At 62.4% G+C, this 26,475-nt stretch overlaps 8 protein-coding genes across 8 annotated transcripts; 5 read left to right on the top strand and 3 right to left on the bottom strand.

Moving 5' to 3' along the window:
- Positions 1-49: 49 nt before the first annotated feature.
- RHTO_04783 (actin binding protein) lies at positions 50-6,368 on the bottom strand (the record flags this gene model as incomplete). Its single annotated transcript, XM_016418447.1, has 19 exons — positions 50-340; positions 396-560; positions 616-746; positions 805-943; positions 998-1,357; positions 1,408-1,535; positions 1,597-1,801; positions 1,855-2,568; positions 2,625-2,807; positions 2,862-2,897; positions 2,956-3,289; positions 3,351-3,473; positions 3,532-3,650; positions 3,710-4,132; positions 4,195-4,432; positions 4,493-4,899; positions 4,954-5,633; positions 5,692-6,042; positions 6,104-6,368. The coding sequence occupies 19 exons, from the start codon at positions 6,366-6,368 to the stop codon at positions 50-52; spliced, it is 5,292 nt and encodes a 1,763-aa protein (XP_016275723.1).
- Positions 6,369-6,530: 162 nt separating this feature from the next.
- On the bottom strand, positions 6,531-11,428 carry RHTO_04782 (ABC drug exporter AtrF; the record flags this gene model as incomplete). The annotated part of the gene is made up of 7 exons (XM_016418446.1): positions 6,531-7,255; positions 7,314-8,049; positions 8,110-8,450; positions 8,509-8,631; positions 8,684-8,813; positions 8,875-11,043; positions 11,201-11,428. The coding sequence occupies 7 exons, from the start codon at positions 11,426-11,428 to the stop codon at positions 6,531-6,533; spliced, it is 4,452 nt and encodes a 1,483-aa protein (XP_016275722.1).
- A 207-nt stretch (positions 11,429-11,635) lies between these two features.
- RHTO_04781 (ThiJ/PfpI domain protein) lies at positions 11,636-12,921 on the top strand (the record flags this gene model as incomplete). Its single annotated transcript, XM_016418445.1, has 8 exons — positions 11,636-11,650; positions 11,875-11,939; positions 12,002-12,115; positions 12,181-12,250; positions 12,313-12,379; positions 12,451-12,596; positions 12,651-12,698; positions 12,751-12,921. The coding sequence occupies 8 exons, from the start codon at positions 11,636-11,638 to the stop codon at positions 12,919-12,921; spliced, it is 696 nt and encodes a 231-aa protein (XP_016275721.1).
- A 298-nt stretch (positions 12,922-13,219) lies between these two features.
- RHTO_04780 (uncharacterized protein) lies at positions 13,220-13,796 on the bottom strand (the record flags this gene model as incomplete). The annotated part of the gene is made up of 4 exons (XM_016418444.1): positions 13,220-13,280; positions 13,338-13,485; positions 13,544-13,657; positions 13,775-13,796. The coding sequence occupies 4 exons, from the start codon at positions 13,794-13,796 to the stop codon at positions 13,220-13,222; spliced, it is 345 nt and encodes a 114-aa protein (XP_016275720.1).
- Positions 13,797-13,825: 29 nt separating this feature from the next.
- Positions 13,826-16,406, top strand: RHTO_04779 (Cactin; the record flags this gene model as incomplete). The annotated part of the gene is made up of 8 exons (XM_016418443.1): positions 13,826-14,151; positions 14,238-14,508; positions 14,568-14,900; positions 14,958-15,611; positions 15,671-15,945; positions 16,004-16,089; positions 16,146-16,338; positions 16,400-16,406. 8 exons carry the CDS (start codon positions 13,826-13,828, stop codon positions 16,404-16,406), a joined length of 2,145 nt encoding a protein of 714 aa, XP_016275719.1.
- A 217-nt stretch (positions 16,407-16,623) lies between these two features.
- On the top strand, positions 16,624-20,390 carry RHTO_04778 (retinoic acid induced 16-like protein family protein; the record flags this gene model as incomplete). Its single annotated transcript, XM_016418442.1, has 3 exons — positions 16,624-17,021; positions 17,078-17,183; positions 17,241-20,390. 3 exons carry the CDS (start codon positions 16,624-16,626, stop codon positions 20,388-20,390), a joined length of 3,654 nt encoding a protein of 1,217 aa, XP_016275718.1.
- A 747-nt stretch (positions 20,391-21,137) lies between these two features.
- On the top strand, positions 21,138-23,807 carry RHTO_04777 (F-box domain containing protein; the record flags this gene model as incomplete). Its single annotated transcript, XM_016418441.1, has 2 exons — positions 21,138-21,808; positions 21,866-23,807. The coding sequence occupies 2 exons, from the start codon at positions 21,138-21,140 to the stop codon at positions 23,805-23,807; spliced, it is 2,613 nt and encodes an 870-aa protein (XP_016275717.1).
- A 573-nt stretch (positions 23,808-24,380) lies between these two features.
- Positions 24,381-26,084, top strand: RHTO_04776 (E3 ubiquitin-protein ligase; the record flags this gene model as incomplete). The annotated part of the gene is made up of 11 exons (XM_016418440.1): positions 24,381-24,394; positions 24,525-24,542; positions 24,606-24,623; positions 24,682-24,768; positions 24,825-24,948; positions 25,005-25,055; positions 25,108-25,171; positions 25,226-25,246; positions 25,300-25,391; positions 25,448-25,973; positions 26,035-26,084. 11 exons carry the CDS (start codon positions 24,381-24,383, stop codon positions 26,082-26,084), a joined length of 1,065 nt encoding a protein of 354 aa, XP_016275716.1.
- Between the last annotated feature and the right edge of the window lie 391 nt (positions 26,085-26,475).

Here is a 26,475-nt window from a genome sequence, read left to right as displayed (position 1 = left end):
ATAGGACGAATACGATGACGAGTCTCTACACGGTACTGATGAGAGGAAGCTAGCTGGAGAGAAAGATGCGAGAAAGCGGCCTGTCGCGCTCGGCCGTCGACCTCTGCCGCCTGGAGCGCACCGAGACGCCATTGCGAAGGTCTCGCAAGACTGTGTCGAACTGCCCGCGCCCGAGCGTACCAGACGCCGCGGTGACGGTCTCTTGCGACGAGTTGCGGTGCGGCAAGGGCGGTCGTAGGCGGCCGACCTTGACAGGCTCCTTCTCCGGCGAAGGTGGGCTGAGGCTGGCCTGCTTCTTCGCCGCTTCGGCGTCGGCAGCCTGGACTTCGGCTTGAGCGCGCTGTCGAGACGCTCGTCAGTCACCGAGTGAGAGCATTGAGGCCTGAAAGACGCACCGAGAGCATCGAGGCGAACTGCGCAACGAGGTCGAACAGTTCTTCGGGCTTCGTCTGCGCCGGATCCTCGCCAAAGTAGCGTAGCAGCGTCTTGAGCTCTTCATCGATGATCGCGGCGTGCTCCTGAAGCGCCTTCATCGCAGGCTTGGCGTGACGGACAAATTGCTGAGGGGAATGGGAGGTCAGCTTGGCCCGCATCGCAGGTTGAGACGCTGCGCACCTCCATGACCTGCACGAAACGATCGTCGGGACCAAGCAAACGCGACTCCCGCACGGCGTCCAGCTCCTGCTCGACCTGCTTTGCGCCGGCCACGAGCGCCTGGACGGTTTGCATCGTCGTCGCAGAAGAGACTGAAGATGTAGATGGCGTCGTAAGCGCGAGCATCGTGGATGAAAGAGAAGGGCGTACTGCGAGAAGCCGCCTCGAGGTGCGGCAAGTCGTCGTGAAAGTCGAGCAAACTCGAGTCTTGCTTCGAGGCGGTGCGGACGAGGTAGTGCAGCAGAGTGGGCGTCGCGGGTGAGGCAGTCGCCGATCGCACGTCCTTAAGCTGCGGGAGCTTGTCAGCCTGTCTCCTCCGGGTCGGGTAACGAGGCAGGCGAACCTTGAGTAGCGAATCGAGCGAGAATCCAGCCGCATTCCCACGGAATGTTTTCCCGTTGAGCGCATTGCCAATCGTCAACACAATCTGGAGGAGCTGCTTGAACCTGCTCGACGACCGGAGCTCATCGCAAGCCGAGCGCAGCATCGCAAGGTCCGGCTTGAGCTCCTCCATCTCCATGTCGAGGCGACGACGGTAGACCATGGCGGCGAGACGGTCGCTCAGGCGAGGGATGTTTGCGGTCTGGAATGCAGGATGAGCGGCAGACCTTCGACCGATCACGACGAGACGTACCTCTGCAAAGTACTGGTCGGCGGTCGAGAGCGATTTGATTTCGCCTTCGTACCCTCGGATTAGCTCGATCTGTGACAGACTTGTCAGCACACGGTAGGTCGCCCCGTACGCGAACTTGCCTCGTCTTCGCTCGGCACGTAGTGCTTGATCGCCTTCAGGTTGTCGACCGAGAGCGCAATGTCGTCAAGGCGGACGATGGCTTCCTTGATGGCCGCAGGTGGCAGGCGGAGACGTGCGAGCATGATGGCTGGCGGAGTACGAACTGTCAGTCTCCTCAAACTTCGGAAGTCAAGCGCAAACGGACGCGCCGATGTTCTGAGCTCGAGTATGGCCTAACAGCGTGATCGCCTCCTTCTTCAGCTTCGTGCCCGCTTGTCCCTCGCTCGGCTTCGACGAAGTGACAGCGAAGTCTTGCTCAAGCCCCGCGACGTCCACTTCGATGCCGCTCGACTCGCTCATTTCCCATATCGACGCTGTCAACCGTTCCGACGGCAGCTTGGTCCAGAAGAAGGGCTGCGATGGCTGTCGTCAGTCAGACCCGAGGCGGCGAAACGGAAGCGCCGCACCTTCATCTTCTTGGCGGGTGGCCCGGCTAGATGAGGGCTACGAGGGCTCCGTAGAGCTGCAGCGAACGGAGCGGGCGGCGGTGGAGGAGGCGGGCCAGAAGGTGGCGGGGGACAAGGTGCCGACGATGCTGACGGAAGCGGAGGCGCAGGAGGAGGGGGCGGAGGCGGCGGTTTGGAACCGACTGGAGGTGGTGCCGGAAACGAGCGCGCGATAGGCGTCGTCGTTGTGCCCGGCACTGTATGGGCTCGCCGAAGTGCAGCAGGCGGCGGAGGAGGAGGGGGCGGAGGGGGAGGAAAGGTGAGACAGACAGGAGCGGGAGGAGGAGGAGGCGGCGGAGGCGGAGGAGGCGGAGGAGGAGGCGAACCGGCCTGCGCAGACGGCGTCGCAGACGAGCCTGGGCCGGAAGCTGCAGGCACAAGTGGCGATCGACCTTGTCCAGCGTTCTGCACCCTCACGACCTCGGCCTTCGCCTTCTCAAGCGCGAGCTGGAGCTCCTTGATCTGCTCGTCCCGCTGCAACAGAGCCTCGAGGGTTCGCGTCGCCATTGATTCGTGGTCGAGCTCTTTCGCGGGGATCTCTGAAGGCACATTGCCTGGTATGCGCATCGCCGAAGCCACCGTCGACTGGAAGCGCGAGTAGACCGACTCGACCGTCCGCTTGAGGAACTTGATCTCCTTGTCGCGCGCTTCGATAGTCGACTCGAGTGTCGCGATCTGCAGTAAGGGGATAGGTTGATGCGAGTCTGCGTGAAAGCGATTTCGGCGCGCACCTTGAGCTTGTTCTGGCCGATCTCGCCGAGGAGGTTCTCCCACCGCTTGCTCTGGTTGAGCCTGTCCTTCTTCGCATCGTCCGCGTCTGGCGATGGCCGAGCATCGACGGCAGCCAGCTTCGCCTGCAACTCGAGGACCTCCTTCTCCTTCTGCACGAGGCGCTGAATGACGCCGGCGAAGCTCTGGGCACATCCAGCGTCAGCGAGCGAATTAAAGCTAAGTGGGGGACAACTCACCTCTCCTTCGCCTTTGCGGATCGAAGAAGAGCCGCCCTGCGTGAGATTGGTGAGCGTGCTGCTCGAGAGGTACGGGGAGCAAGGAAGGACGTACAGACTCGGCCGCCAGGTCTCGTCCGACAGGCAGCGAGCGAAGCGTGTTGGTTTCGGCGATCTGACGTTCGAGCTCTTCGCGGAGACTCGCTCGCTCGTCGGAGAGTTCGTCAACCTTCGTGCGCAGCGTTTCAAGCTCCTCGATGAAGCTCGTCGGCACTGTGGCGGAATCGGCGACGCGCGAGGAGCGGATGAGCGATTGCTGACCGACAATATGCTGGACTGACGAGAGGTACTGCCGCATGAAGGTGCGCCAGCCTCGGTCGAAGTCCTCGAGATGGGCGGCATGCCCGACGAAGTTGTCGAGAATCGTGACGAGATCGTCGCGAAGCTGACTATAGAGCGTAGGATAGTGTCAGTATGGAGCGAAGCAAGACTCTACGGGGAGGGACGCACTCATCGAGCTGCTTGCGGTCGAAGACCTTGACGTAATTCTTGACGGTGTCAAGGAGTCGCGGGTAAAGCTCTTCGTGCTCTTGCGCGAGCTTGATCAGTTCGCCGAGCGGCAGATCAGATGAACTGCGAACGAAGTGGCGTCAGCGCGGCGTGACACCCGCTGTATGCGAGCGCGACTCACTCGGCCCTCGTCCGACCTGCTGTTCGCTCGTGCAGCTCCTCTTGATCCTCTTGACGCTCCTCGGCGTAGACGTTGAGCTGAGTCATGAAGAAGTCGGGCGGCTGAAGATATCGCAAGCCCTGCGGAGAAATGAGCCTCAGCGACCATTCTCCTTCGCACAACTCAGAGACCAGCTCACGGTCATCGCCTCGTTCAAACCTCGTCGGACAAACTCGTCTCGAAGCACAAGGCGCTCCTCGAGGTCGTGCGGCGTGTTGACGATCGCGTTGACGAGCGACATCGCAGCGGTCCGCCATTCCCAGAACCCGTCGTCGCTGTTCTCCGGCGCCGCTGGCTCGTCGTCGCTGACGGTCGTGTCGTCGGGTATGTCGGGAGCCTCAATGCTACCGATGAACGACTCGAAGCGGAACTTCTCGCTCGCGATGATGCGAGCGTCCGAGAAGGCCGCAAGCACGAGCCGATGCCCGTCGTCCAGTGATAGGACGCAGATGGCAGCGAGGACGTCTGCGACGAGGGCGCGAACCTTGTTGTGGGGAAGGTAGAGGCATTGGACGAGAGCCGCGATGAGTGCAGGTCGGACGAGCATGCGAGAGAAGCCGAGCTGCAGGGACCAACAGCGGGTCAGCATTGAAACTTGCGCGCCGATATACGAGGTGGGCGCACCTCCGTGTTGAGCAGAGCGCGAAGGCACTTGATGCACTCCGCCTGCACCGTCTTCTCTTCCTCCGACAAGTCGCCGTCCCCCCCCGCTCGGCTTCGCATCGATCGGGTCAAGACGCTTTCGAGCGCATCAAGTCCTCCTGCGACATCGACGAAGTCTGCGGCCCAGGCGAGCTTTGCGGTCGACAGGCGGACCCGAAGCGCGATGAGGTGCTTGGCGAGACTGCGCGAGGAGATCTTGCTGTGAAGAGACGAGGTCAGTTATGAGGGAGGACGACCGCCTAAAAACTTCGCGACATACGTCGAACGTAGCTGATCTGCGTAGAACTGAGGCGAGTCTTTCGCGACATGCCCAGAAGACTGGCCTGTTCCAGTCGCGTTCGACGAGGATGACCACCAAGACGTCCAGGAAGACGAAGAGCCTGTAGGCTGCGTCTGGATGTGGGGCGAAGGGGTAGATGGCGACTCTTGGACGGACAAGCTGAGGTCGTGCGGCGGCGGCGAGGCGAGACCACCCCAGCCGACGCTAGCGAGCGAGAATCGCTTGACGTTCTCGAGCAGACCTGGCTCGGCAGCAGGACCTGTCTTCGACGGTCGAATCGGCGTTGGTGGCTGGTTACTGCGATGCTGGTAAACGAGGAATCGCTTGCGGTCTTGCGGCAACTGCCGCATCGCCGCTCGTTGCGCCTCCTTCATGCCGAGATCGTCCTGCGAAAGCGTTCTCAGCCATACTCAATGGACGGCGGAGGCGATGCCGCCCACCATCAGCCGTTCCAGCGCTATCTCCATGTCGCCCTCATCCACTGAACCCTCCGCATCTGGCGAAGTCGCATTTCTCTCCTCCGTGTCGGGAACGAAGCTCGAGAAGCGCCAACTCAGGTCCTTCGACATCGCGACGGGCTCGCCGACGACGCGAGCGTGCTGGCGACTGGGCGAGGCGGAGGCGTTCGATGCTTCTGGCGCGACCCAGTCGGTGAAGAGGGTCGAGAGTCGACTGCGATTGCCGGCGTTGGAGCGCACGCTGCTCATGTCTGCGCTCGCTGTCGCTGAAGCGCCCTTCTCCGCCTTCAAGGTTCCTTCACCCTCCTCCTCCTCGTCGTCGTGGTCCGGCGAAGCTGCAGTCGGTTGCTCCGACGAAGAAACGTTCGCGACATTCGACGAAGTTTCGGACGGGTCCGCCTCGCCACCCCAGAAGCCGCCGAAAAGACTGCTCGGACGCCAATTCGTGCCGTCGCGCTTCGCAATCGGCTGCTTGGTGTTAGGAGTCTCGGCGTCCGTCGAATCGGAGCGACCGACGCCGGGCAAGGCGAGAGCGACGGTTCCAGCCTTTTTCAGCCAGGAAGGCGAGACGGTGAATTCGGCGCGTAGCGGCGTCGCAGCGTCGACGGCGTCCCTCTGCAGGCGAGTAAGCAGTCGAATCGGTGTTGCAATCGTCTCAGGGACTGTAGAAGCGGGAATTAGTACGTTGCGGGCCAGAGGCGGAGGAGGCACTGGACGCACCGCCGGCGGAACCCGTCGCACGCAAGCAATACTCCACGCGAGCCGACTTGTGGCCCTGTACGACTACCTTCCGGACGCCCAGCTCTTCAATGAGCGCCTCGATCGTCTCGCCTGCCGTCATGTCGGCCGTCAGGAAAAGGCGGAACTGCCATCCTTCTGGAAATGCGGGAATGTGGAAAAAGGTGAAGACGGCGGCGTGCGGGACGTAGACGAGTCGGAGGGCAGGCTTGTGGAGATGGCCTGATAGCAGAAAGTCGCTGAAGTGCTCGGGCTGAGTAGCATCGGGAGGAGAAGCAGTCGAAGGAGTCGTTCCGAGCGCCTCGCCGACAGTGACAGTAGGGTCGAGCAGGCCTGTAGAGCTCATAGCGTCAGCTTGATGTCAAGGAGAGCAGGCTGGACGATGCAAACTTGCCCTCGTCATCGCTCAACCTCGTCAACTCATTGTCGCTGCGATCCGCATTCGGCGCGCTCTTGAGCACCCTCTGCACCCGCCAGAACTCGTGCTGCTGCGCTCGCGTGTCCTCTGTCCGTCCACACACGCTGCGCTGGATCTGCGGGCCATCCTCATCGAGTAGCTGTCGCACGAGGTCGTCGAGAGTCGCGGAGGAAGCGCTGAAGATCGCATGCACTGAGGAAGCAGGACCGGGTAGCGAGAGCTGCACAAGCAGCTTCTCCATGAGCAGTAAAAGCGAGAGGAAGCATCTCTAGCACGGAAGGGGCGCGAGCGGGGATCAGGAGCAAGAGGTTCGTGCGAGAGCGAGGCCAGGGGACGCGGGGGCGAGGACAACTCGCTCGTGTGAGCTGCTTTTTGTGGTCTAGCAGGACATGCGTCTACTGATCTAGGAGAAGGGATCGTAGGCGACCGGGTGGGCGTGCGTCTCTGGGTGATCCCGCTCGAGCTGGAGTTCCTTCGCCCAGTGCTCCGCTGCGACCTCCTCCGCTCCTTTCCGTCCTCCTGATCCTCCTGACGACGAGCGACGGAAGATGCGAGACGCCCAAGCCGGCATGCGAGGCGGGAAGAAGATGAGGAGATAGGTGATGGCGAGATTCGAGATGCAGTAGGCGGCGAGGATGCTGAGCGAGCGCCACCGGTCGCTGTGCGAGATGTTCAGGGACGCGAGAAAGTCGTCGCCAGTCGACATCGGGCAGAAGTCGCAGAGCGACGTCGAGGATGGGTTGAGGAGGTAGCCGGCGTGACGCGAAAGGTAGTCGGCGGAATACGCCTCGCAGGACAAGCCTGGCGGCGGCCTGAACGAGACCACCTCGTATTGGGCGCACCGCACCGGCGTGTCGTGCAGGAGGCCGCCGAGCATGCTGCGGATGTAGTGCTGGAACGGCGAGACGTAGTACAGCCAGCGCCAGGCTCGGGGCATCTGGGCGTACGGCATGAGCGATCCGTTGAATGCCTCCATGGCGACGAGGAAGAACGGGAGCAGGTTGGCGACGGTGCCGAGGGACTGCGAGAGCGAGACGATCCAGAGCGCCCATGTCGACTGGAAGAAGTAGAAGATCTGGATGAGGAGGAAGGCGAAGGCGATCGTCGACGCGTTCAAGGGGAAGCCGACTGCGCGAAACGTACGAGTCAGACGTGGTGAACGGCGGGAGAGAGGAGGCGAACGCACCGAGGAAGTACCACAGGACGAAGTAGGTCGTCGCGCAGAGCAGCGAGTAAGGGATCTCGCTGACGAGCAAGCTCGTCACGAATGCAGTCCGCCCATAGATCCTGCTCGGCCGCTCACGCGCCTCCCACAACCCGCGAAGCGAGTGAACCTTGAAGATGATGGCGTTCATCCAGACGACAGGGACGAAGAGGAGGAGGAACACGCTGAACATGCGGTTCTGGAACGAGACGATTGTGTTCTCGTGGCCGACGAGGAAGAAGGAGAGACCGATGATGGCGGGCACGATCGTCGAGGTGAAGAGCTTGGTATACGAGAAGGACGGGTCGCGGTAGTAGTGCTTCGAGACTCGCTTTGTCAGGAGGACGCATTGTCGCCAGACTGACGACGCTGGCGGAGGCGCCTTGCGGATGATCGCGGTCGCCTTTGTCTGTCGCAGAGGGGCGCCGAGCCGGACGAGTTCCGCCTTGACCGCGCCGTATTCCTGCGACGAGGTCCACTTCTTTGCAAGGAGATCGAGGTCGTGCACATCGCTGAGGTCCTCGTCAGGCACGTCGACTCCAGTCTTGGTGACGTCGAGGAGGAAGTCGGCTGGATTGACGAAAGAGTCGGAACCAAGGTCGCTCTTGGCTGCCGGGGTAAAGTAGCGGACGGCGTCCTTGCGCGGTCCAAAGTACACCTGCTTACCGCCTCGCTGGAGCAGCAAGACATCGTCGAAGATGCTGAAGGTCTCGGCGGACTGCGGGCGAAGGGAGGTCAGCACAAGTCTTGCGAGTTCGTGCGCGAAAGAGGTGCGCACCGGCTGGTGGATGGTACAGATGACCGCCAGTCCAGTCCTGGCCAGCCTCCGCAAAAGCTTGACGACCCTCAAGGCGCTCTTCGTTGGCAATCCCGTCGTCGGCTCGTCGCAGAACAAGATAGCCGGCCGACTGACAACCTCGACAGCGATAGTCACACGCTTGCGCTGCTCGGCGTTCAAGCCTGCCGAGGGGGTACCGATGATGGCGTCCTGGAGGTGGGTGAGGTCGAGCAGGTCGAGGACGTGGTCGACGTAGGCGAGCTTTTCGGCGTCGGGGATTGAGGCGTCTTGGCGGAGTAAGGCGGAGAATTCGAGGGCTTCGCGGACGGAGGAGCGGTCGTCTGCACGAATGGGATGTTAGCCTAGCGGTTCAAGCGCGTGTGAGGCACGGCTGCGCACCGTGCAGGTCGAACTGCTCAACATAGCCCGTCGTCCGATAGAACTCGGCGTCCGGCTCGCTCCCATCCACTCGAATCGTCCCCCTGACAACTCCAATACTCCGGCCAGCCAGAACATTCAGCACTGCGAAACGCTCGTCAGCACCTGAGTCGAAGACAGGAGGGAGCGCACGCACAAGTCGACTTTCCCGCACCGCTCGCGCCGAGCAGAGCGCAGACTCGCCCGGGCTTGATATAACCCGAGACGCGGTCGAGCAGTCGGCGAGTCTCGAGAGGCGTGTCGACCCAGAGCGAGATGGCGTTCCACTGTTGGCAACTCGCCTCGTCAGTTAGGCTCAACGAGATACGGGAGTGAACGGGAACGCACCGCAAGGACCGACCCCTCGATTTGCTCCGCCGTCACGCCGTTCTCGTCCTCCGCGTCCGAGCCGTACACAGGCGTCTCAATCACGCTCGACTCCTCAAACGCCTCTCCCTCCTGCGCCTCAACATCCCACGCGGCCTCATCGCCCGACTCGTCCACCTCGATCAACCTGCGCTCCTCCTCGCTTGGCCTCCGCCCTCCATTCACCGCGGCAGCATTCCCGTTCGCCTCCTTGTACTCGAACTTCTCCCGCTTCGCACCGAATAACCTCCGCTTGACAGCCTTAGTGCGCTTCCACACCCTCCTCCTCCCACCCTCCGCAAAGCTCAAAAACTCCGTCGCGACGACTCCAACAACGAGGAAGACCGCCGCTTGGAGAGCGAGGATACCGAGGTTTCGCCAGATACGGGCGAAGGAAAAGTCGTAGGTGAGCGAGAGGTACGAGTCGCCCAGGACGGTGAGTGAGCCGGGTTTCGACCCGGGCAGGGAGCAGGTCTTGAATGCTGCGGCGTAAGAGTCGTAAGATGGCCCGGAGGGGATGATATCGCTCGGGGAACACTCGAGTCGGAGTGCGTGAAACTCGTTGGCGAGGACGGCTTCGTACGAGTACGAAATAGGGTCGACGACGTAGTGGATCCACTTGAGCCAGGGGCGCATCGAAGGCGTAGGGATGAAGTATCCCGCGTACATGACGAGCACGTTGAGCGCGACTCCGCAGAAGCGGATCGCGCCTTCGAAGCCCGGGCTGAAGGCTGCGACCATCCGAAAGAGGCACGAGAGGTTGAGCGCGGTGGCGTAGACGAAGATGAGGTAGATGAGGAAGCGCTCGAGCGAGGGTTGTAAGCCCGCGAGGAGGTAGGTGATCGTGCCGAAGAGGAGGCACTGGACGCCGATGAGGGGGATGTCGCCCGCGACGCGTGCGACGGCCAGTGCCGAGGCAGAGAAGAACCCGTAGTCGCCCTGGCGCTTGACGATGTCCCGTCCTTCGATGGTCTTGCCCAACTCGGCGAGGGAGAGGTACGCGTTGAACATGATCGAGAGGAGGAGGAGCGAGCCGCGCGTAAAGGCGTGTTCGGTCACCGGCGGGAGGCGGAAAAAGAGCGTGCCGACCGTCACCGAGAGGAGGAGGTTGATCAGGGTCTTGGTGACGTAGGCGGGAAGCTCGGAGCGGATGAGGGCGTACTGTCGCCGGGTGAGGTGAACGACCTGGCGCGGGAACGAGACGGTGTAATGCGACGAGGCGGGCGTGAAGCGACTCTTCTCGTCCCGGAGAGCCTCAAAGAGCGGGTCGGCGCAAGTCGACAGAGGGTACCGCTGCGGGTAGACCTCCTCGATCTCGTGGACCAGCGCCTTTCGCTCTGTCGACGCCTTCCACCGCCGCTCGAGCTCGACATCGTTGTGCCTGCCCTCGATGCAGCCAACGAGGAACTCGGCGGTCCCCTCGCCCAGATCCGTCCTCCTCTTGAACCCGATCCGCTCAAAGTACGGCTGGGCGTCCGCCGTCCGCCCGAAGAAGACCTGCCGTCCTCGCGCATCGAGGACGAGCACCTTGTCGAACTCTTCGTAGAGCGAGTCGGCGCAGTGCGGAGTTGCGATGATGACCGAACGGCGCTTGCTGGTCGCCCAGGTGCGAAGATACTGCAGCATCGAGAGCGCCGTCGACGAGTCCAGTCCATTGAACGGGCCGTCGAGGAGGAGTATTGCCGCGCGGGTGAGGAGTACCTCTGCGAGCGAAGCGCGTTTCCGTTCTCCGCCGGACAAGCCGCGCACGAGCGGGCTTCCCACCGCCGTCGTGTAGGCATGACTCAAACCCATCGCCTCGACGATCGAGCGCATCTTTGCTTCGGCCCACTCGCGCCTCGTCGAGCCGTCTTGCCGGTGTTCGGGCGTCTTGGCGTGCGAGACGGGTTTGAGAGTCGCCTCGAGCGAGAGGGACGCAAAGTGTACGTCTCGGTCGTCCATGAACACGACCTGCGAGCGCAGGTTCCGCTCACCTGTGCCCGATCGCGCGAGGGACGAGGTGAGAGTCAGGCGATTCGCGTGCGAATGGTCGACGAGGCCATAGTCGAGGTGAGAGGAGGGCGAGAGGGGCAGGTCCGAGCAGCACGAGAGTGCGCGGACGAGGATCGAGGCGTTCGAGGTCGGCGGACCGATCACGAGCAGCAGTTCGCCCTGTCGACGCCGACGTAACCAGGAGCTTGTGAGCGAACGGAGGACGAGAGGACGGCGGCGGCAGCACAAGGGGCAGCGCGGGCTGCACAGTAGCTCTTGTAGTGCTCGTAGCAGCTCGTGACAGCGCCGCCCGCCCCACGCGAGCCCCTGGACGCACCTGGTGGACGACTCCCTCGACACCTCCGACGAGCACCTTTGCCCTCTCTGCGCCCCTGCCGCGCCCTCGTAAGCCCGAGAAAGCCCTCCTGAGTGGTCCGAGGGTGACAGTGTCGACGAACGAGTTGGCGAGGTCGTCCACGAGCGCGTCTCCGCCGCTGCGCCCGCCTGGGTCGGGGACGTCGAGCGAGTGGAAGCGGAGGGGCAGGCCGTGCGGGAGTGGGTCCATCGCCGATGAGCTCTGGCGGTGTAGTAGCACTGTAATAGCACTGTAGCACTGTATACAGCACTTTTAAGCGAGCTTGGGAGGTGCTCCACTTCGTCGTCGTCGTCCGAGACAAGAGTCCGAACTCGGCGAGCAGCCAGCGTCACTCTGGCTCTCGCTCTTCTCTCTCTCCCTCTTTCCACTCACTCAGTCACTCTGCACACTCTCACAATGGCTGCAAACAAGGTGCGCATCACAACCAGTCAAGCCGGCGCATCCATTCTCTTGTCCTCGTCCTCTTTCCCGCCATCCTCCACGAGCGACGATCTCTTCCCTCACGTTCGGTCGACTCCCGACGACGATGGAAGGACGCTGGCGATGTGCGCATGGCTGTGGGAAGACGAACGGGCGACAGAGCTACCAGGGAATCGAGCGAATCCGCTGACCTTCGCAAACGCCCGACCGCACAGAACATCCTCTTCGTCCTCACCTCGCACGACAAGTTCCTCAGCGGCAAGCCCACGGGATGGTACCTGTGCGTACAGCGCTCTAAAAGAAGCGGGCGGACGCTCCCTGACCAACTTTCGCCTCCCGCAGTCCCGAGGCCGCCCACCCTTACTACGTCTTCAAGAACGCCGGGTACAACATCACCTTTGCGTCGCCCAAGGGTGGAAAGGCCCCTCTTGACCCCTCTTCGGTCGAGATGTTCAAGTCAGTCCGCGGGCGTTCGTCCTCGTTGACTTTCTCCTCCTCACTGACGCACGCTCGCTTCGTAGGGAGGACGAGGAGGCTACCAAGTTCCTCAACGACCCCGAGGCCAAGAAGCTCTACGAGAACACCAAGAAGGTGCGTAGACGGCGCCAGCTCTATCCTGGGACGGCCGCTGACCTTTCCCTCGCCTCATTCAGCTCGTCGACGTCAAGGCCGACGACTACGCAAGTCAGATTTTTATTGGTGGGCACGGACCTTTGTTTGGTGAGAATAGCACCTTCTACAGTTCTACAGTATTGGCGTAGCTCGGAAACTGACCCCCGTTCGAGTTGTAGACCTGACGACGGACCAGGACAGCATCGCCCTCATCCACTCGTTCCTCTCGTCCAACAAGCCGGTCGCGGCGGTCTGCCATGCCCCGACTGTGTTCCTTGGTTGCCAGGACCCGAAGACGGGCGAGGCTCTCGTCAAGGGGAAGAAGGTGAGCCTTCTTTCCTCGTCGTCCCGCTCCTCCGCGCTGACCCCGCAACCATAGGTCACCTGCTTCTCCAACGAAGAGGAGAAGCAAGCCGGCCTCGTCGACGTGCGTCCCCTCCCTCTCCCTCTCCCAATCCAGCTAACCCCTCCTTGCGCAGGAAATTCCCTTCCTCGTCGAGACCCAGCTCCGCGGGGTCGGCGCCGACTTCCAAAACACCCGCCAGCCGTGGGGAGAGGAAGTCTGCGAGGATGGGCTCGTCATTACGGGCGCGAACCCCGCCAGCGCCGGAGCGATGGCGAAGAAGTTGCTTGCTAGGCTTGGGAACTAAATGCGAAGCGCGCTTTAAGGAGGAAAATGGAGGAGAACAGTGTACGCGAAGTGAAAATGCAGTGCCTTCAACTTGCATGGTTGCAGCAAGGAAAAGCGGGACTGCCGTTCCGCCTCCTCAGCAACGCATCTCTCGCTTCCTCCCAGGTTCTCGTAACACTCGTTCCCTCTCCCGTCTTTGCGCATCCCCATCACCTACCGCTCCATACCCTCCCCTTCGCGCACCACCTCTCTCCGCCCTCCGCTCCTCACTCGCAACCTCTTCCTCCTCAGGAATCGAATCCCACCCCGCTTCTTCGCTACAACAAGGTGCCGCGCAGGGACAACATGCTGCTCCACATTCTGCTGAGAAGACCGTTCCTGCGTACGACCCACGTTAGCTCTCTGTCACACGGGGAGAAGGGAGGGGGAACGGACGGGTGGAGGAGAAGGATGTGAGCAGGCCGTCGAGGAAAGTCCCGAGGATGTCGAGAAGAATGTCGGCCATCGCGGTCCTGAGTCAACCGAGGGAAGGAAGCTCGAAAGGGCGGGAAGGAGAGGAGCGAGGGGGGAGGCGACAATCGGGCTGGAAGGGGGCTCGTCAGCTGCCTTCCTTCGGTCCGTCATGGGAGCGCTAGACATACTTGTCTGCCTAATGCTCAGTCTGGACCCATTGGAGGTTCGCTTTGAGCCGTGAGAGGGCGATGAGGTCGTTCGGCTGATGAGGCTCGTGAGGGGGAGCAGATGGAGGGAGGCGGCTTCAGTGGGCGGTCAGGGTTTACTGATACACTCAATAGCAGCCTTCAGAGCAATAGCAGGGCTCAACAAGCCTTCAAGCGGGTCGAGGCTTCGTCGTTGTCGAGCAACCTCTCAACTCCCAACTCTCGCTCCTGCCATCCACTCGCTTCCCACGCTCGACCGCTAGGATGTCCAGCTCGTACGACCGGCGAGACTACGACCGCGACCGCGGGCGCGACCGGCACTCCTCCTCGCGCCGCCGCTCCGCCTCGCCAGACGACCGTCACCACCACTCCTCTTCTTCGCGGCGGGACAGGGACAGGGACTACCGCGACTCGGACAGGGACAGGGAGTCGAAGCGGAGTAGGAGGGACGAGCGGGACAGGGATGAGAGGAGGGACAGAGATAGAGACCGCCGGGACGGGTCGAGGGAGAGGGGGAGTAGTAGGCGAGAGAGGAGTGGGAGCAGGGAAAGGTCCTCGAGGGACAAGGACAGGGACAGGGACTCGAAGAGGTGCGTGTGGACTCGTCGCGGCTCTCCAGAGTGACGACGTTCGCCGTTCGTACTGACTCCTCCGTCTCCTTGTTTCGTACGCACAGGCACAAGCACCGCGAGACGTCCGAGGAACGCCGTGCTCGCAAGGCCGCGCGAAAGAAGGAGAAAGAGGCAGACGCCGCCCTCCTCCTGCCAGAAGAAGCCCGCCTCGCCGCCGCCGAAGTCGCTTTCTACTCGGCGCAGGATAACCCGTTCCACGATGCCAACCTCGGCGACAAGTTCGTTTGGGGCAAGAAGAGGGAGAAGGAGCGCAAGATGGGCTTGACGCAGGAGGAGGCGCTTCTGCGCGACCGTGAGCGGGCGATGGAGAGTCAGGTGCGTCGCTCGTCTTCCATCCCGCTGCTCCAGGCGCTCACACCACACTACCCCTACAGCAAGAGATTGAAAGGCTCAACCGACGACGTGCCGAGCGCGAACAAGAAGCCATCCTGCGCGAGCAAGAGGCGATGCGGCAAGCGCGCATGGCCGAGTCGGCTCAGATGGCCGCCTGGATCGACAAGGAGGACGACTTTCATCTTGAGCAGGCGAAGCGGCGCGCTGAGATCCGTGTTCGCGAGAGGCGGGCCAAGCCGATCGATTTCCTCGCGCTCAATCTCAAGTGGAGTCAGCCGCCGCTGCAACCGGGCGACGAAGGGTACGACGAGCAGGAGGAGGATGAGGGCGAGGGTCTCGAGGTCGACCTGGAGGAGCCGTACGCGATCTTTGAAGTGAGTCGGAGAGTTCTCCTTGATTCTCGTCAGCGAACTGACGCCTTTCTTCCGCAGCATCTCACGCTCGAAGACGCCGAGGAGCTTCACGAGGACATCAAGATGTACCTCTCGCTGGAGAAGATCGAGGCCCATCAAGAGTTCTGGCGGTCGCTTCTGATCGTCTCGTCCGCTTCGCTTGAGGCACTTCGCGAGGAGCGGCAGATGGGCATCACCGCTTACGCCGCCCAGACTCGCGCCAATGCCTCCGTCAAGGCCGAGATCACCCGGCTGCTCAGCGGCAAATCTTACGACCAGCTCGTACAGCTGCAGGGTCAGGTCCAGGCCAAACTCGCGAGCGGCGAGCCGATCGACGTCGACTACTGGGAAGGCTTGCTCAAGGAGCTCGTCGTGTGGAAGGCCAAGGCCAAGCTGCGCGACATGCACGAGGTCGTGCTTAACAATCGTCTCGAGCAGCTGCGGAAGAAGCAGCGCGACGAGGCGCTGCGGTACGCCCAGGAGGTTAAGAGCGCTCTGGTCCCTGCCGCGCCCGAAGTCGAGGAGGAGGAAATGGAGGTTGAGGAGGAGGAGGCGGAGCCAGAAGGACCTGCGGTCGAGCCTATCGTCGCCGAGGCGTGGAATGACGCCTGGGAGCCGCCTCTCATGAACAAGATCGCCGACGAGTTCAGGACCTGCCAGGTCCTTGACGCCGCGACTGACCGTCAGAATTTGGTGCGTGTCCCGTCTGTTCACCCGTCTCTCGCTGCGACACTGACCAATACGTCACGCAGTACTCGGCTCGTCGCGCCGTCGCTCAGGCTCGGTTCGTCGTCAAGCAGCGCGCCGGTCCGACCGAGGCCAAAGAGGGCCCCAGCAAGGACGAGGAGATCTACCAGGCTGCCGTCGGCCAAGGCTTCGACGACGAGGAAGAGCTGTTCAACATGGAGGCAGAGCTGTCCAGACAGTCCTACACCTGGGAAGACAAGTACCGCCCGCGCAAGCCCCGATACTTCAACAAGGTGCACACGGGATACGAGTGGAACAAGTACAACCAGACGCACTACGAGTACGTCCGGTTCAGCAGCGCTCGTCCCGCCCGCCTTCCTGACTCTCGCTTCGTGCAGCTCCGACAACCCGCCGCCCAAGGTCGTCCAGGGCTACAAGTTTAACGTCTTCTACCCGGATCTCATCGACAAGACGAAGGCGCCTCGTGAGTCAAGCATAACGTCGCCGCCGAACTCGCGCTGATTTTCCACTTCACCGCAGAGTACCGCATCGTCAAGAACAAGGAGAACCCGGACATCTGCACCATCGTCTTTTCAGCCGGCCCGCCTTACGAAGACATCGCCTTCACGATCGTCAACAAGCCTTGGGAGCACTCGCACAAGCGCGGCTTCAGGAGTTCATTCGACCGCGGTGTCCTCCAGCTCCACTTCTCGTTCCGCCGCACGTTCTACCGGTGCGCTGGCTTTGTTTTGCTCGTCTTGATCAACAGTGCTGACTATCTGCATGCTCTACAGCAAGTAACAGCCGGAAGGAGATCGCGCCTGTGTTTCGTCTTCTGGCAAACCGCTGCTCGCGATGCATGTCTTCGCCCGCCTCTCGTCGCCTCTGTTGTACTGCTATCGACGAGAAAACTGCAAACACTGGAAGAGGCTGCCGGCAACGAGAATGCGTTCCCGGACGAGGCGGTGTTCCTCTTCGTCTTGAACGCTTCACGCTCGCTCGACCTGGGCCGCTGCCCATGTGGTCAAAGGTTGCGAAGCTCGCTTCTCCCGCTCCACGCAAGACCGCTCCGCCTCGCACGCAGCTCACAGCTGAGGAGGTCTTCCATCAACTCTCGAACCTCTTGAACGACCCTTCCGCAACAACATCGCCAGACGCCGCTCGAGATGAGGCAGAAAGGCTGCTGAGTGCCCTCTTGAGGCAGCTCAAGGCGGAGGAAGCGGAAGGACACGCCTCGTCATCAGTGGGCCCCTCACTCGAGGTGATTCTTCGGGACAATCCTCTCGGTCAACTGGTCGAGCTGGCGAAGGGAGACGAACTGTCGAACGTACGAGAACCTCTGCTGCGATGGTACGGGCGAACTGCGACCGAGCTGGACGAGGCGTGGCTTACGCATGCTGCCGTCAACAAGCCGCTGTACGTTCGGTTCCACCCGCCGCCCTATACTTACCCGCTAACCTATTCTCTGACAGCGTGGCCCTCCTTCGTCATTACGTCGAGGCCCAGGAAGCGCTGGCTCTTGAGGAGGAAGTCTTGGTCGTCGAGGCGATGTCGAGCGTCGCAGAGCGGATCAGAACTGTGCGTGCAGCTGTGCTCTCCTCCGCTTAATCTCCTGCTCACGGTCGTCTTTCGCAGAAACCCGAACTGCTCGCCGTCTTCTTTCGCGACAAACCCACGACTTCGCGCCGTCCCGACGTCTCTGCCCGAATAAACGCGGCGATGAGCCGTTCTGTTATCGGCAGCCTCCCCGAACCCCCTTCTTCTCCAACACTGTCACAATCGACGATGAGCGACGTATCGCGAGCGTTCAGTGCATCAAACACATCGACCATGTCTCCCCGCCGCCGAGCCGAGCACGACTTCGTCCTTTTCTCATTTCTGCTTCGCTTCATCCATCGCGAAGGGCGACTCGGCGACACTGCGAGGTCCGGTATCCTTACTCTCGTCGGCATCGCCTTGAGCCTCTCCGCACCGTTTTCCGCCTCGTCTACGCCTCTCTCGTCGTCTATGGCGACGCTCATTCCGCCCGTCGCAGCGCGCGACGCGGTCCTGTCCTTTGCGGAGTACCTCCTCGAGTCGGACTTCGCTGAAGTACTGAGCGCAGGACTGGGAGCCTTGTACGGCAATCTGCCGGGCAAGCTTCTCGTTCAATCGGCAGACGCGGGCCAGGCGCACGCGACGGAAGGCGGTCCCTCAGCCAACGGCGGCATGGTATTGGGCGGTATGGGCGCACTCCATGACGAGGCGAACGCTGAAGATGTCCAGCGACGGAAGGAGGAGGAGGAGGCGCGACTGCGAGCGGAAGGGTACGGCCTCAGTGGCTCGACCGATTTTCGAGAGGCGCTCGACAACTTTCTCAAGTTGGTCGAATTCACGCAGGACGTCTTGCGCTTATGCGACAGCATCGCGGCATCGACGAACGGAACCATGGACGATGGCGAGGACGTGCGACAACAGCGGCTCATCGTCAACGCCCTCACATTCGCCATTCTCGACTCCATTCGCAAGCTCTTCCTCGAGAGCGTCCTCTATCCGTCCGTTCTCGAGTGCTCCGAGGCAGATGGCTCGGCAGTCGCCGTCCTCAGCTACATCGACTCGCTACTTGGCGCGGTCGACGAGGGCTCGAAACTCGAAGCAACGATACTCGCCTTCCTCTTCGGAGAAGACGACAGCCGACCTCTCGAGACTGCTTCGCCTACTCTGCGGGCTGCGGATCCGTCGCCGTCGCTTCTGTCGCCGCGCAAGGCCAACGTGAAGAGGCGGAAGTCGTCGGCTCTCCTCCTCGTCGAGCGCTCGACCAGACCCTCATCCGACTACTTCACCTCGGACGGCCGCTTCACCCTCCGCGATCTCTTGACCGCTCACATCGACTCGCCTTCGTCGTCCATCTCATCAGCCGCTCTCAAGCTCTTTCAGACCCTCCTCGCCGAGCACGACCGCTGGTCGCTCGCGCTGCTCGATCCGGTCCTCGATGCGTCCTCAACTTCTTTCCCGGTCGCACTTCGTCAGCATGCTTCGACGCCTGCCACCTCGGCTGAAGACGAGGCGGGCGAGTCCACCGCCGACCGTCCGGCCGCCGCGTCTTTCGACGACGACTCTGACGAGGAAGACTTCGTCTATTCAACCACTTCGCCGATCACGCCGCAGGCTGCAGGTCGACTGAGCATGTTCGACAAGACGCCTGCAGCTCTGCGACCAGTCCTCAGGTCGGCTCTCCCTGCAACCCCTTCCGCCTCTCTCCATCGCGACACCCTCGACACCCTGCTCTCGTTGATTGGCATCATCGACCCGTCCTATCGAAAAATGCGCAGCGCAGGCGGTGGTTCCGAAATCACGAAGACCGGTTTCGCGAACTACCTGCGAGACGCCGAAGCGAGCTTGGCAGCCGAAGCCGGCTTCCGTCGCGGCCTGATGGCGTCGATGGACGAAGTTCGGGAGGCGTCGGAAGCGTCCGAACGTCTGCAGTGGGATCGGCGGCGGACTGGCCTGTTTGGCGCCTCGAGGAGCGTGACTGGCCAAGAGTGCGCCGACGCGAAGACCGGCTATCGCCACAAGTTGCGACCCTCCAGCAAGCTCATCGCGCTGCTGCTCGACTCATTCTCCGCCTTCTTCTCGCATCCTCCCGACGTCAACCTCGCCCTCACTGCGGTCCTCGCGGCACTCGCACTCTCGCCCTATCGGTCCCTCGAAGGCTGGCTACTGCCCGTCGTCAAGCCGAATAGCCGTGCAGTATTGAGTGATCAACTCCTCCACCGCGACGGAAGACTTGGCGAATCGAGCCGAAGCGATGACGGTGACGACCGATCCGTTGACCACGAGCTCGAAGAACGCAGCCGACGCGACGCCCTTTTTGCTCCGCTCTCACCTTCGCCAAATGTTTTCACCGAAGACCCCCCTCCCTCTGCGACGCGAGCGGCACTCGCGACGTCAGACTGCCTGCTATCCATCCTCGATGCGCTCGCCAAGTCAATCGAGAGGTATCGCTCGACTATCCCGCAGTTCGACGACTACCTCTCTCAGCGTCGTCAGGGTCTTTTCTTCGCCGACAACCTGGCCGACGCGCTTGAAAGCGGTGACTTGGGCGGCGCCGCCGTCGAGGAGTCCGCGTTCGTCCCGCCCGCGTCTGACCAGCCGAGCTCACTACGTCCTACGGCGCCCAAAAAGTCGCCAGGACTCGGCTTCGGTGCATTCTTCTCTCCTCGACGTCCCGCCCACAAGCGTTCGCCTTCCTCGCCAAACGCTCTCGCAACGCCCACCCGGCCCAGCCAGCTGAGGCGATCGACATCTGAAGAGTCGCTCGGCGGTCCTCGGACGCCTCCATCCCGCCCGCCGGCTGCTCGGGTCTCAGCATCAGGTCGCGCGGACGGGCAGCAGGGCACCGCCTCGCCTTTCGCAGCGCACTATCGCGAGACCGGCGCCATCACGGTCAAGCCAGTCGTTGTCGCAACGCCTGCACGGACGCAACAGTCGAGATTCGCTTGGTCGACGTCAGGCGGCGACGAAGACGACGAGCTGGACTCGAACGGTCCGGCCGACTCGCCGACGAAGCACCTGTCTGGTCGGTCGCCAGTCGCCTCTGCCTCGCCAGGAGTGAGCTCGTCGTCCGCAACGAGCACGAGCCCTTCTGCGCCGCGACCAACCGCCAAAGACGCCGCAATCAAGCCCGTCTCGCTTTCGGCCATCCTAGACAATGTCATCGTCCTCGAGGAGTTCGTCAAGGAGATCGCCGCCATTGTCTACGTCCGTCGTGCGATTGGCATCGACGCCGTCACCTTCGTCGACTGAATGGACGCAGCAGGAGAGGGAAGTTGTCATTGCGGACGTTCTCTCAACCCCTCTCAATCCCCTCGTCCGCTCTCTTGCATATTCCCACGATCGTTATGATACCATCGCATTGCAAAGTACGCGCTGAACAGCTCTTCACGAACGCTTCGCTGTTCTGTTTGCCAGACGAGACGCGAGAAAGTGGGGCTGCCTCTTCCACCGCTCGCCTCGACTCTCGCTGAGCCCTGTCACTGGTCAGACGTGCTTGTACGCTGGTCTGAACGCTATCGAGCTTGACGGCGAACCTGCGCGACTCGTCGGCCTTCCTCTCGTCCCCGACGCACATCTCATCAACTCGCGACCCGATCTCAACCAGCACACGCGTCAGGCGGCTGCCGCGCGTGCCTTGGGATGGCAGAGGTCAGTAGCGAGGCGTATGGGCTGGCGGCGCGAGGATTAGATGGTGAGGCGGGAACTCGAGGTGAGTCCGAGGCGATGAGACGAATGTGAGCGAGGCGAGCGTTTGCCGGCTTCGTACGCATGCCGACGAGACATGTGACGAAGCCATCGAGTTTCTGGCGGGCCGGCTGGGTTGCTCTCCGGATGAAGCGCTGGAATCGCCTCATTCTTCTGGTCGAAGTCGTCGCGGCACAGCTGACCCCTTGCTCGCTCGCGCATTTGTTCGCCTCTTCAGGAGTCGCGAATGGATCTTTCGCAGCGCCAGAGAAGGCCGGCGTGGCGCAAGACGCGCTGCCGCCGTCGCCGCCGATGACCGACCAGGCTGCGACGTCTGGCGAAGGCAGTCCCAAGACGCCTATGATCGACCAAACGCCGAAAGACACGCCGCCGCGCTCGCCAGGTGTCGAATCGGAGCACAGCGGCTCGTCAGCGTCCTCGACGAAACAGGCGCTGTCTCCCCTTCCCGCCGAGGTCTTCCTCAACGTGCTCACCTTCCTCCAGCCTGACGACCTGGCCCGCCTAACTCGCGTCTCGTCGGCCTGGCGTACCGTCATCAATAACGAGCCGCGACTCTGGTCGACGCTTAGCGTTGCCCTGGACGACGACAAGGACATGCAGAAGGCCTCGTACACTTGCCTGCGCGCGTGCGGCAAGAACAGCGGTCGGAGCGGGGCTGGAGGCATTCGCAGCCTCGTCGTGCGGCTACGGTACATTGAGGATCAGCGTGGCATGTGTGGCGATATCATCCCATACGAGATGGTCAAGCTGCGACTTCGGGATCTCTTCAAGGCCGTGGCTTGGGCGTCTGTGCGTCGCCATGACCAGGTGCACGCCCTCATGCCGTTCGGCCCTCCTGCGACATCGACATCAACTCTACGGCGACTCCTTCTCCTCCTGCATCCGAACACCATCGCGTCCGCATATGCGCTCCACGAGGTCGCTGAATGGGCGGCTGAGCCTCTCTTCTCCGCCGTGAGCGAGTAGGTTGAGCCACTTCCTACTCTTGAAGCATAATGGCTGACATGCCGACCTCCTAGGGTGACCGTGCACGCCGCGCTACCCGACTTTATCCTCGGCGAACGGGTCCTCTCGATGTTCCCGACTGCGTCGACGCTCGACGTGACGGTCCGGATGAACGGCCGTCCTTGCCAGAGCGTTCCCGTGGGCGAATGGACTTGGCAGCCAAGGCGCAGCGTCCAGCCCGTTCAGGCGCTTCCTTCGCTTGAAGCCCTTCACTGGCGGAACCTCGTTGTTCTCGACGTCGCCATGCCTCGACTTCCGGCCCTGCGTACTCTCGAGCTGAAAAGCATCCGCTGGGTCGGCCGCTCCTTCTTCATGCTCCTCCGCATCGCACGCCGGACACTCGAGACGATCCACTTCTCCGACCTCGTCATCGAAGAGCCGGGCGATCCGTTCGAAGATTGGGGCGACTTTGTCGACGTCCGTGACCCAGAATTCGTCGACGACCCCGTTCCGCCTCTCGACGACCTTACCGTCGACGTCGTCCCCGCACCAATACGCTTCCCCGCCCTCCGCCACCTCTTCCTCAAAGGCCAGACGCCTCCCTTGTTTGCGCCGCCCTCGAGCAGCGAAGTCGACTTCGATCTCGACATTGAGCACTTCCCGACGCCGCTCTTCATCATGCCGGCCCTCGAGACCTGCGAGCTCGTCGAGACGTCTTTCGACGATGACCTGGAGTACGTAGGCGAGATCAGTCAACTCGCCGCGCTCGGCGCCAACGCTCCGCAAGTCAAACAGCTCATTCTCAATAGCATCATCATCGACGACTTGGCCGTCTGCGCCTGCCTCTCCAACATGTGCGGCGCCCTCACGTTCCTCGACCTGTCCGAGTCGAGCATCTCGGATCATGCCGTCCTCCAGCTACCAGACCTCGTGCCGAAACTCGAGATCCTCGACGTGCGGCTCTGCACCGAAGTCTCGTGTCAAGGCGTCGCGCGGGTCGTCGAGGTCGTCCTGACGCGCACCGACTCGGGCTGGAGCAAGATCAAGCAGGTCTTCCTCGATCCGCCGACCGACTCGTGGGCCGACTGGCAGGCGTACTACTGGCTCGACTTTGTCGGCGTCCTCGGTCGCGACGAATTCGACTTTGAAGGCGACGGGCCAGCCAAGCCGAATGAGCGAGATCAGTGGAAGAAGACTGGCAAGAGGGACCCGTTCTGGCAGGAGAGGCTGGCGTGGAAAGAGGAGCACGAGATGAAGATCAAGCTCTTCGCGCAGACTGCCGCGTACCGCGTCGCGAACGGCAGTGGGGGCGGGGCCACCAGCGCGACCGTCACAAGCCCTTACTTCCATCACCGCGATGCGCCCCCGCACCTCCCGCAGCCGAGCATCCTTCGCCTTCCGCCCATCCCTACCGTCTTGGCGTCGTCTGGAGCCTCGTCGGTCACGAACGCGCCTCCGCCTCAGCAAGCCACCTACGCCTTCCCTGCGCGCGCCGACTATCAGCCGCCGCCCATCGTCGTTCCCCAGTCCGTCTGGCGAAACGCGATACCCCAGCCGCATCCCGCTCAACCGCAACCGACCCAGCGGACGGCCGAAGAAGACGGCGACTACTCGTACCTCGACACCGACGGAGGCATCGACGGCATCGACCCTGCAGTTATCGAAGCTCAGCGCGCCGAGCTCGCGCGGATCTCGCAGCGACACGACAACCGCCTCGTGGCAGAAGCGGAGGCCTACTATGCCGAGCGCCGTCGCCAGCATGGGGCGGTCGAGGTCGTTGCGCCGCCCGCGGAAGAGGTCGTCGAGCTGCACCCGGCGCTAATCGCAGCTCGTGACGGCGACGAGCTGGCGGAAGACGAGCAAGTCGACGAGGTCCTCCTCGACGCTGAGGATGGGCCGCGACCAGATCCTCGCGGCTTCGCGGGCGACTCCACGGAAGAAGACGAGGACGAGGACGAGGAAGTCGGCGCCACCGAACTCGTCGAAGCCGTCGAAGTGATCCCTCGGGCGGAGTGACCGACAGCCTCTCGCCTCGTCATTGCCTACACATCCACTCGCTTCTCGTCAATCTCGGAAGTCCGACATCCGCAAAGTGTACAATTTCGCGACTCCAGCACGAACCGCACGCATCTCACGCCGCACACCTGTACGAACGACATCTCGCCTCATTTCGTTCTTTCGCATGTTCTCATCTCCCCGCACCTGTCACCATCCACGCTCGTCTCTCGTTCGTTCCGGGGATCTTTGCAACGTGTACAATTCTTCGTCTCCGACGCCGGCGAGTGAAAGCCTTTTCGTGGCGAGCGACGCACGCTCATTCGGCGCATTTGGTGACGATGGAGAGCTTTTTAGTCTGTTCAGCGTGTCTCTCGAGCGCTCATCGAACGTCGGTGAGCGCCTGCCAGCGTCCCTTCTCCTCCTCTTCACCTCTGCCTACTTGCTCACCTCGCTCGCCAGGAGCTCTCCGCCGGTACAGTACTCGCTCTTGCTATCCTGAGCGCCTGACAGCAGTCGCACCTCCTCAGTCGTCGCCTGTCGCCCGCCCCGCCTCATCAGTCTCGCCCCCGCAACTCGCTCCTCGCGCCGACCATGGACGAGCTGAGGTGCAACAGCCTGCGGTGCAGGAAGTCTCTGGCACTCGAGGTGCGTGTACGACTGGAGAATAGCCCCCGCGACTCTCGAGTTTGCGAGGCCGGCTGTACCCGTCCCGGGAAGGACTCGCTGACCTTGCAGCGACGCTTTGCAGGGATCGTGAGCGCACGCCCGCAATACTAGAGCCGGTGAGAAGCCTCGCTGACCCGTTTGACCTGGAAGCGCCGTCGTCACGACTTGGTGCGTGTCGCCTCAACTCGCTCACCTCCTCGCGAGACTCATCTCGCTTGATGCCCAGCTCCCACATCTTCTGCGTCGACTGTGCAAACGCGCTGTTCTCGGTCCCACAGATCTGCCCCGCTTGCGAGACGGCGCTGCCAGACGCGTAGGTTTCCCTTCCTCAATCCAGCACTTGTCCTCGACTCACGCTCTCATCCGCAGAGACGACGTTGTCCAGACGGCCCTCAACCCGCACGACTCGTACAAGACGTCAATCCTGTCCGGCTTGTCTCCCTCGGTCATCCTCGACATCGCCAGCCGCGCCCTCAACTTCTACACCTACCAGGTGAGCCCGCTTCAGCGTCTCCCTCGCGCCATTTCTCACGCTCTCGTGACTCGCAGGTTCAACAAGAAACGGCGTTCCAGGCGCTGATCACCAAGAACGCTCAGGAGGTGCGCTTGCTCGCCCACTCAAGCGAAGGCCTGCGCTGATTTTGCCTCGCAGCGCATCGCCGTCCTCGAGGCGCAGTGCAACACCATCATGCGCGAAGCGCACGCTGAGATCAACTGTGCGTCACCTCTATCGCTCTCTGCGTCCATCAGCTGACCCTGCTCGATCGCAGTGCTCAAGGAAAGACTGGCAGGTGAATCCGTCCGTCCTGCTCGGCCCATGCTTCGCGCTCACGCTCCCTCGCAGGTACGGAGAAGGACCTCGAGCTCGAGCGACGTCGCGTGCACGAGTTGCAGGAGACGCACAAGGCGAACGCGAAGGCGTATCAGAAGCTCAAGGTCAGCTGTCCGCCTGCTGTCTGTCGCCTTCCGCTGACAGCAGGGACTTCCGGCAGTCTCAGTACGACAAGACGAAGCAGCGCTCGCTGCTCAACCCGCAGAGTGCACCTCTCGCCGGCGACCAGTCCTTCGCCAACGCCCTCGCCTCTCCCGCCCTCTCCTCCCGCCAAGTTCCCGGCACGCCTCGCCAGACATTCGTCCCTGCACATGCTTCAAACAACGCAGGTTTCGGCATCCAGCGCTCGTCGTCGCGCGCGAGTGTGTCGTCGAGAGTCGGCGGGACTCGGCCCGCTGGCGGTCAGGCGGCCTGGTCTGGCTCGAGTGGCCAGCAAGGAAGGATGAGCACGAGCTTCGGAGGCGGAGGAGGTCAGCAGCACGAAGCGTCGAGGCGTCCGCTTGGCGAGCAGAGGACGAACGTTCAGTCGAGGGGGAGTGGCGGAAGCGGCGGCAGCGGCTTCGCCAAGGCTCCTCACCACGCTCATGAGGGCGAAGGAGGGATGCAGTTCCTCGGGCAGCAGCAGCAGCAGTCTGGCGGGATGGGCGGAGCGAGGTCGGGTGGCGGCTTCACGGGATTCAACCGCAGTGCGTCCGGATCTCCTCCCGGCACCTTCGCCCGTCTCTACTGACCTTGTACACCACACAGACACCGCTTTCCGCCCAGCGCAGGCCGCGTCGAGGGCCAACAGCGGCTGAGCGCACCGGCGTGATCCGTCTTGGGAAGGTTTCCGCTTCACTTTTCTCGATCGTTCTTGCAGGCGGGACAGGGTGAAGTCGCGGTGCATTGCGAGGCGCATTCCCTCGAGGTTGCGGCGGGCGGCGAGGACGAGGAGGCTCGTGTGGCGAGGAGAGGTCGGGCGGAGCTCGTTCTTGCTCGTCCGGCTTCGCCTGCGCGGGCGAGGACAGCGTGCGGTTCGCGCGAGAGGGTGCTCGAAAGCTGGAGAAGCCGCGAGCGTGCCGACGACGCTGGCGGAGTTCAATCGAAAATGGCCAAGTCCCGCGCCAAATGACCTCTTCGAGTTCGGCTCTCTCGCTTCTTTCCCTCGCTCACACCACTCAACTCACTCAACCCGTCCTATAGACACAA

This window comes from Rhodotorula toruloides, assembly GCF_000320785.1.
Source record: "Rhodotorula toruloides NP11 unplaced genomic scaffold Scaffold3, whole genome shotgun sequence".
Lineage (NCBI taxonomy): Eukaryota > Fungi > Basidiomycota > Microbotryomycetes > Sporidiobolales > Sporidiobolaceae > Rhodotorula > Rhodotorula toruloides.
The sequence above is the reverse complement of the archived record's forward strand: the minus strand, read 5'-3'. Positions and strand labels throughout refer to the sequence as shown.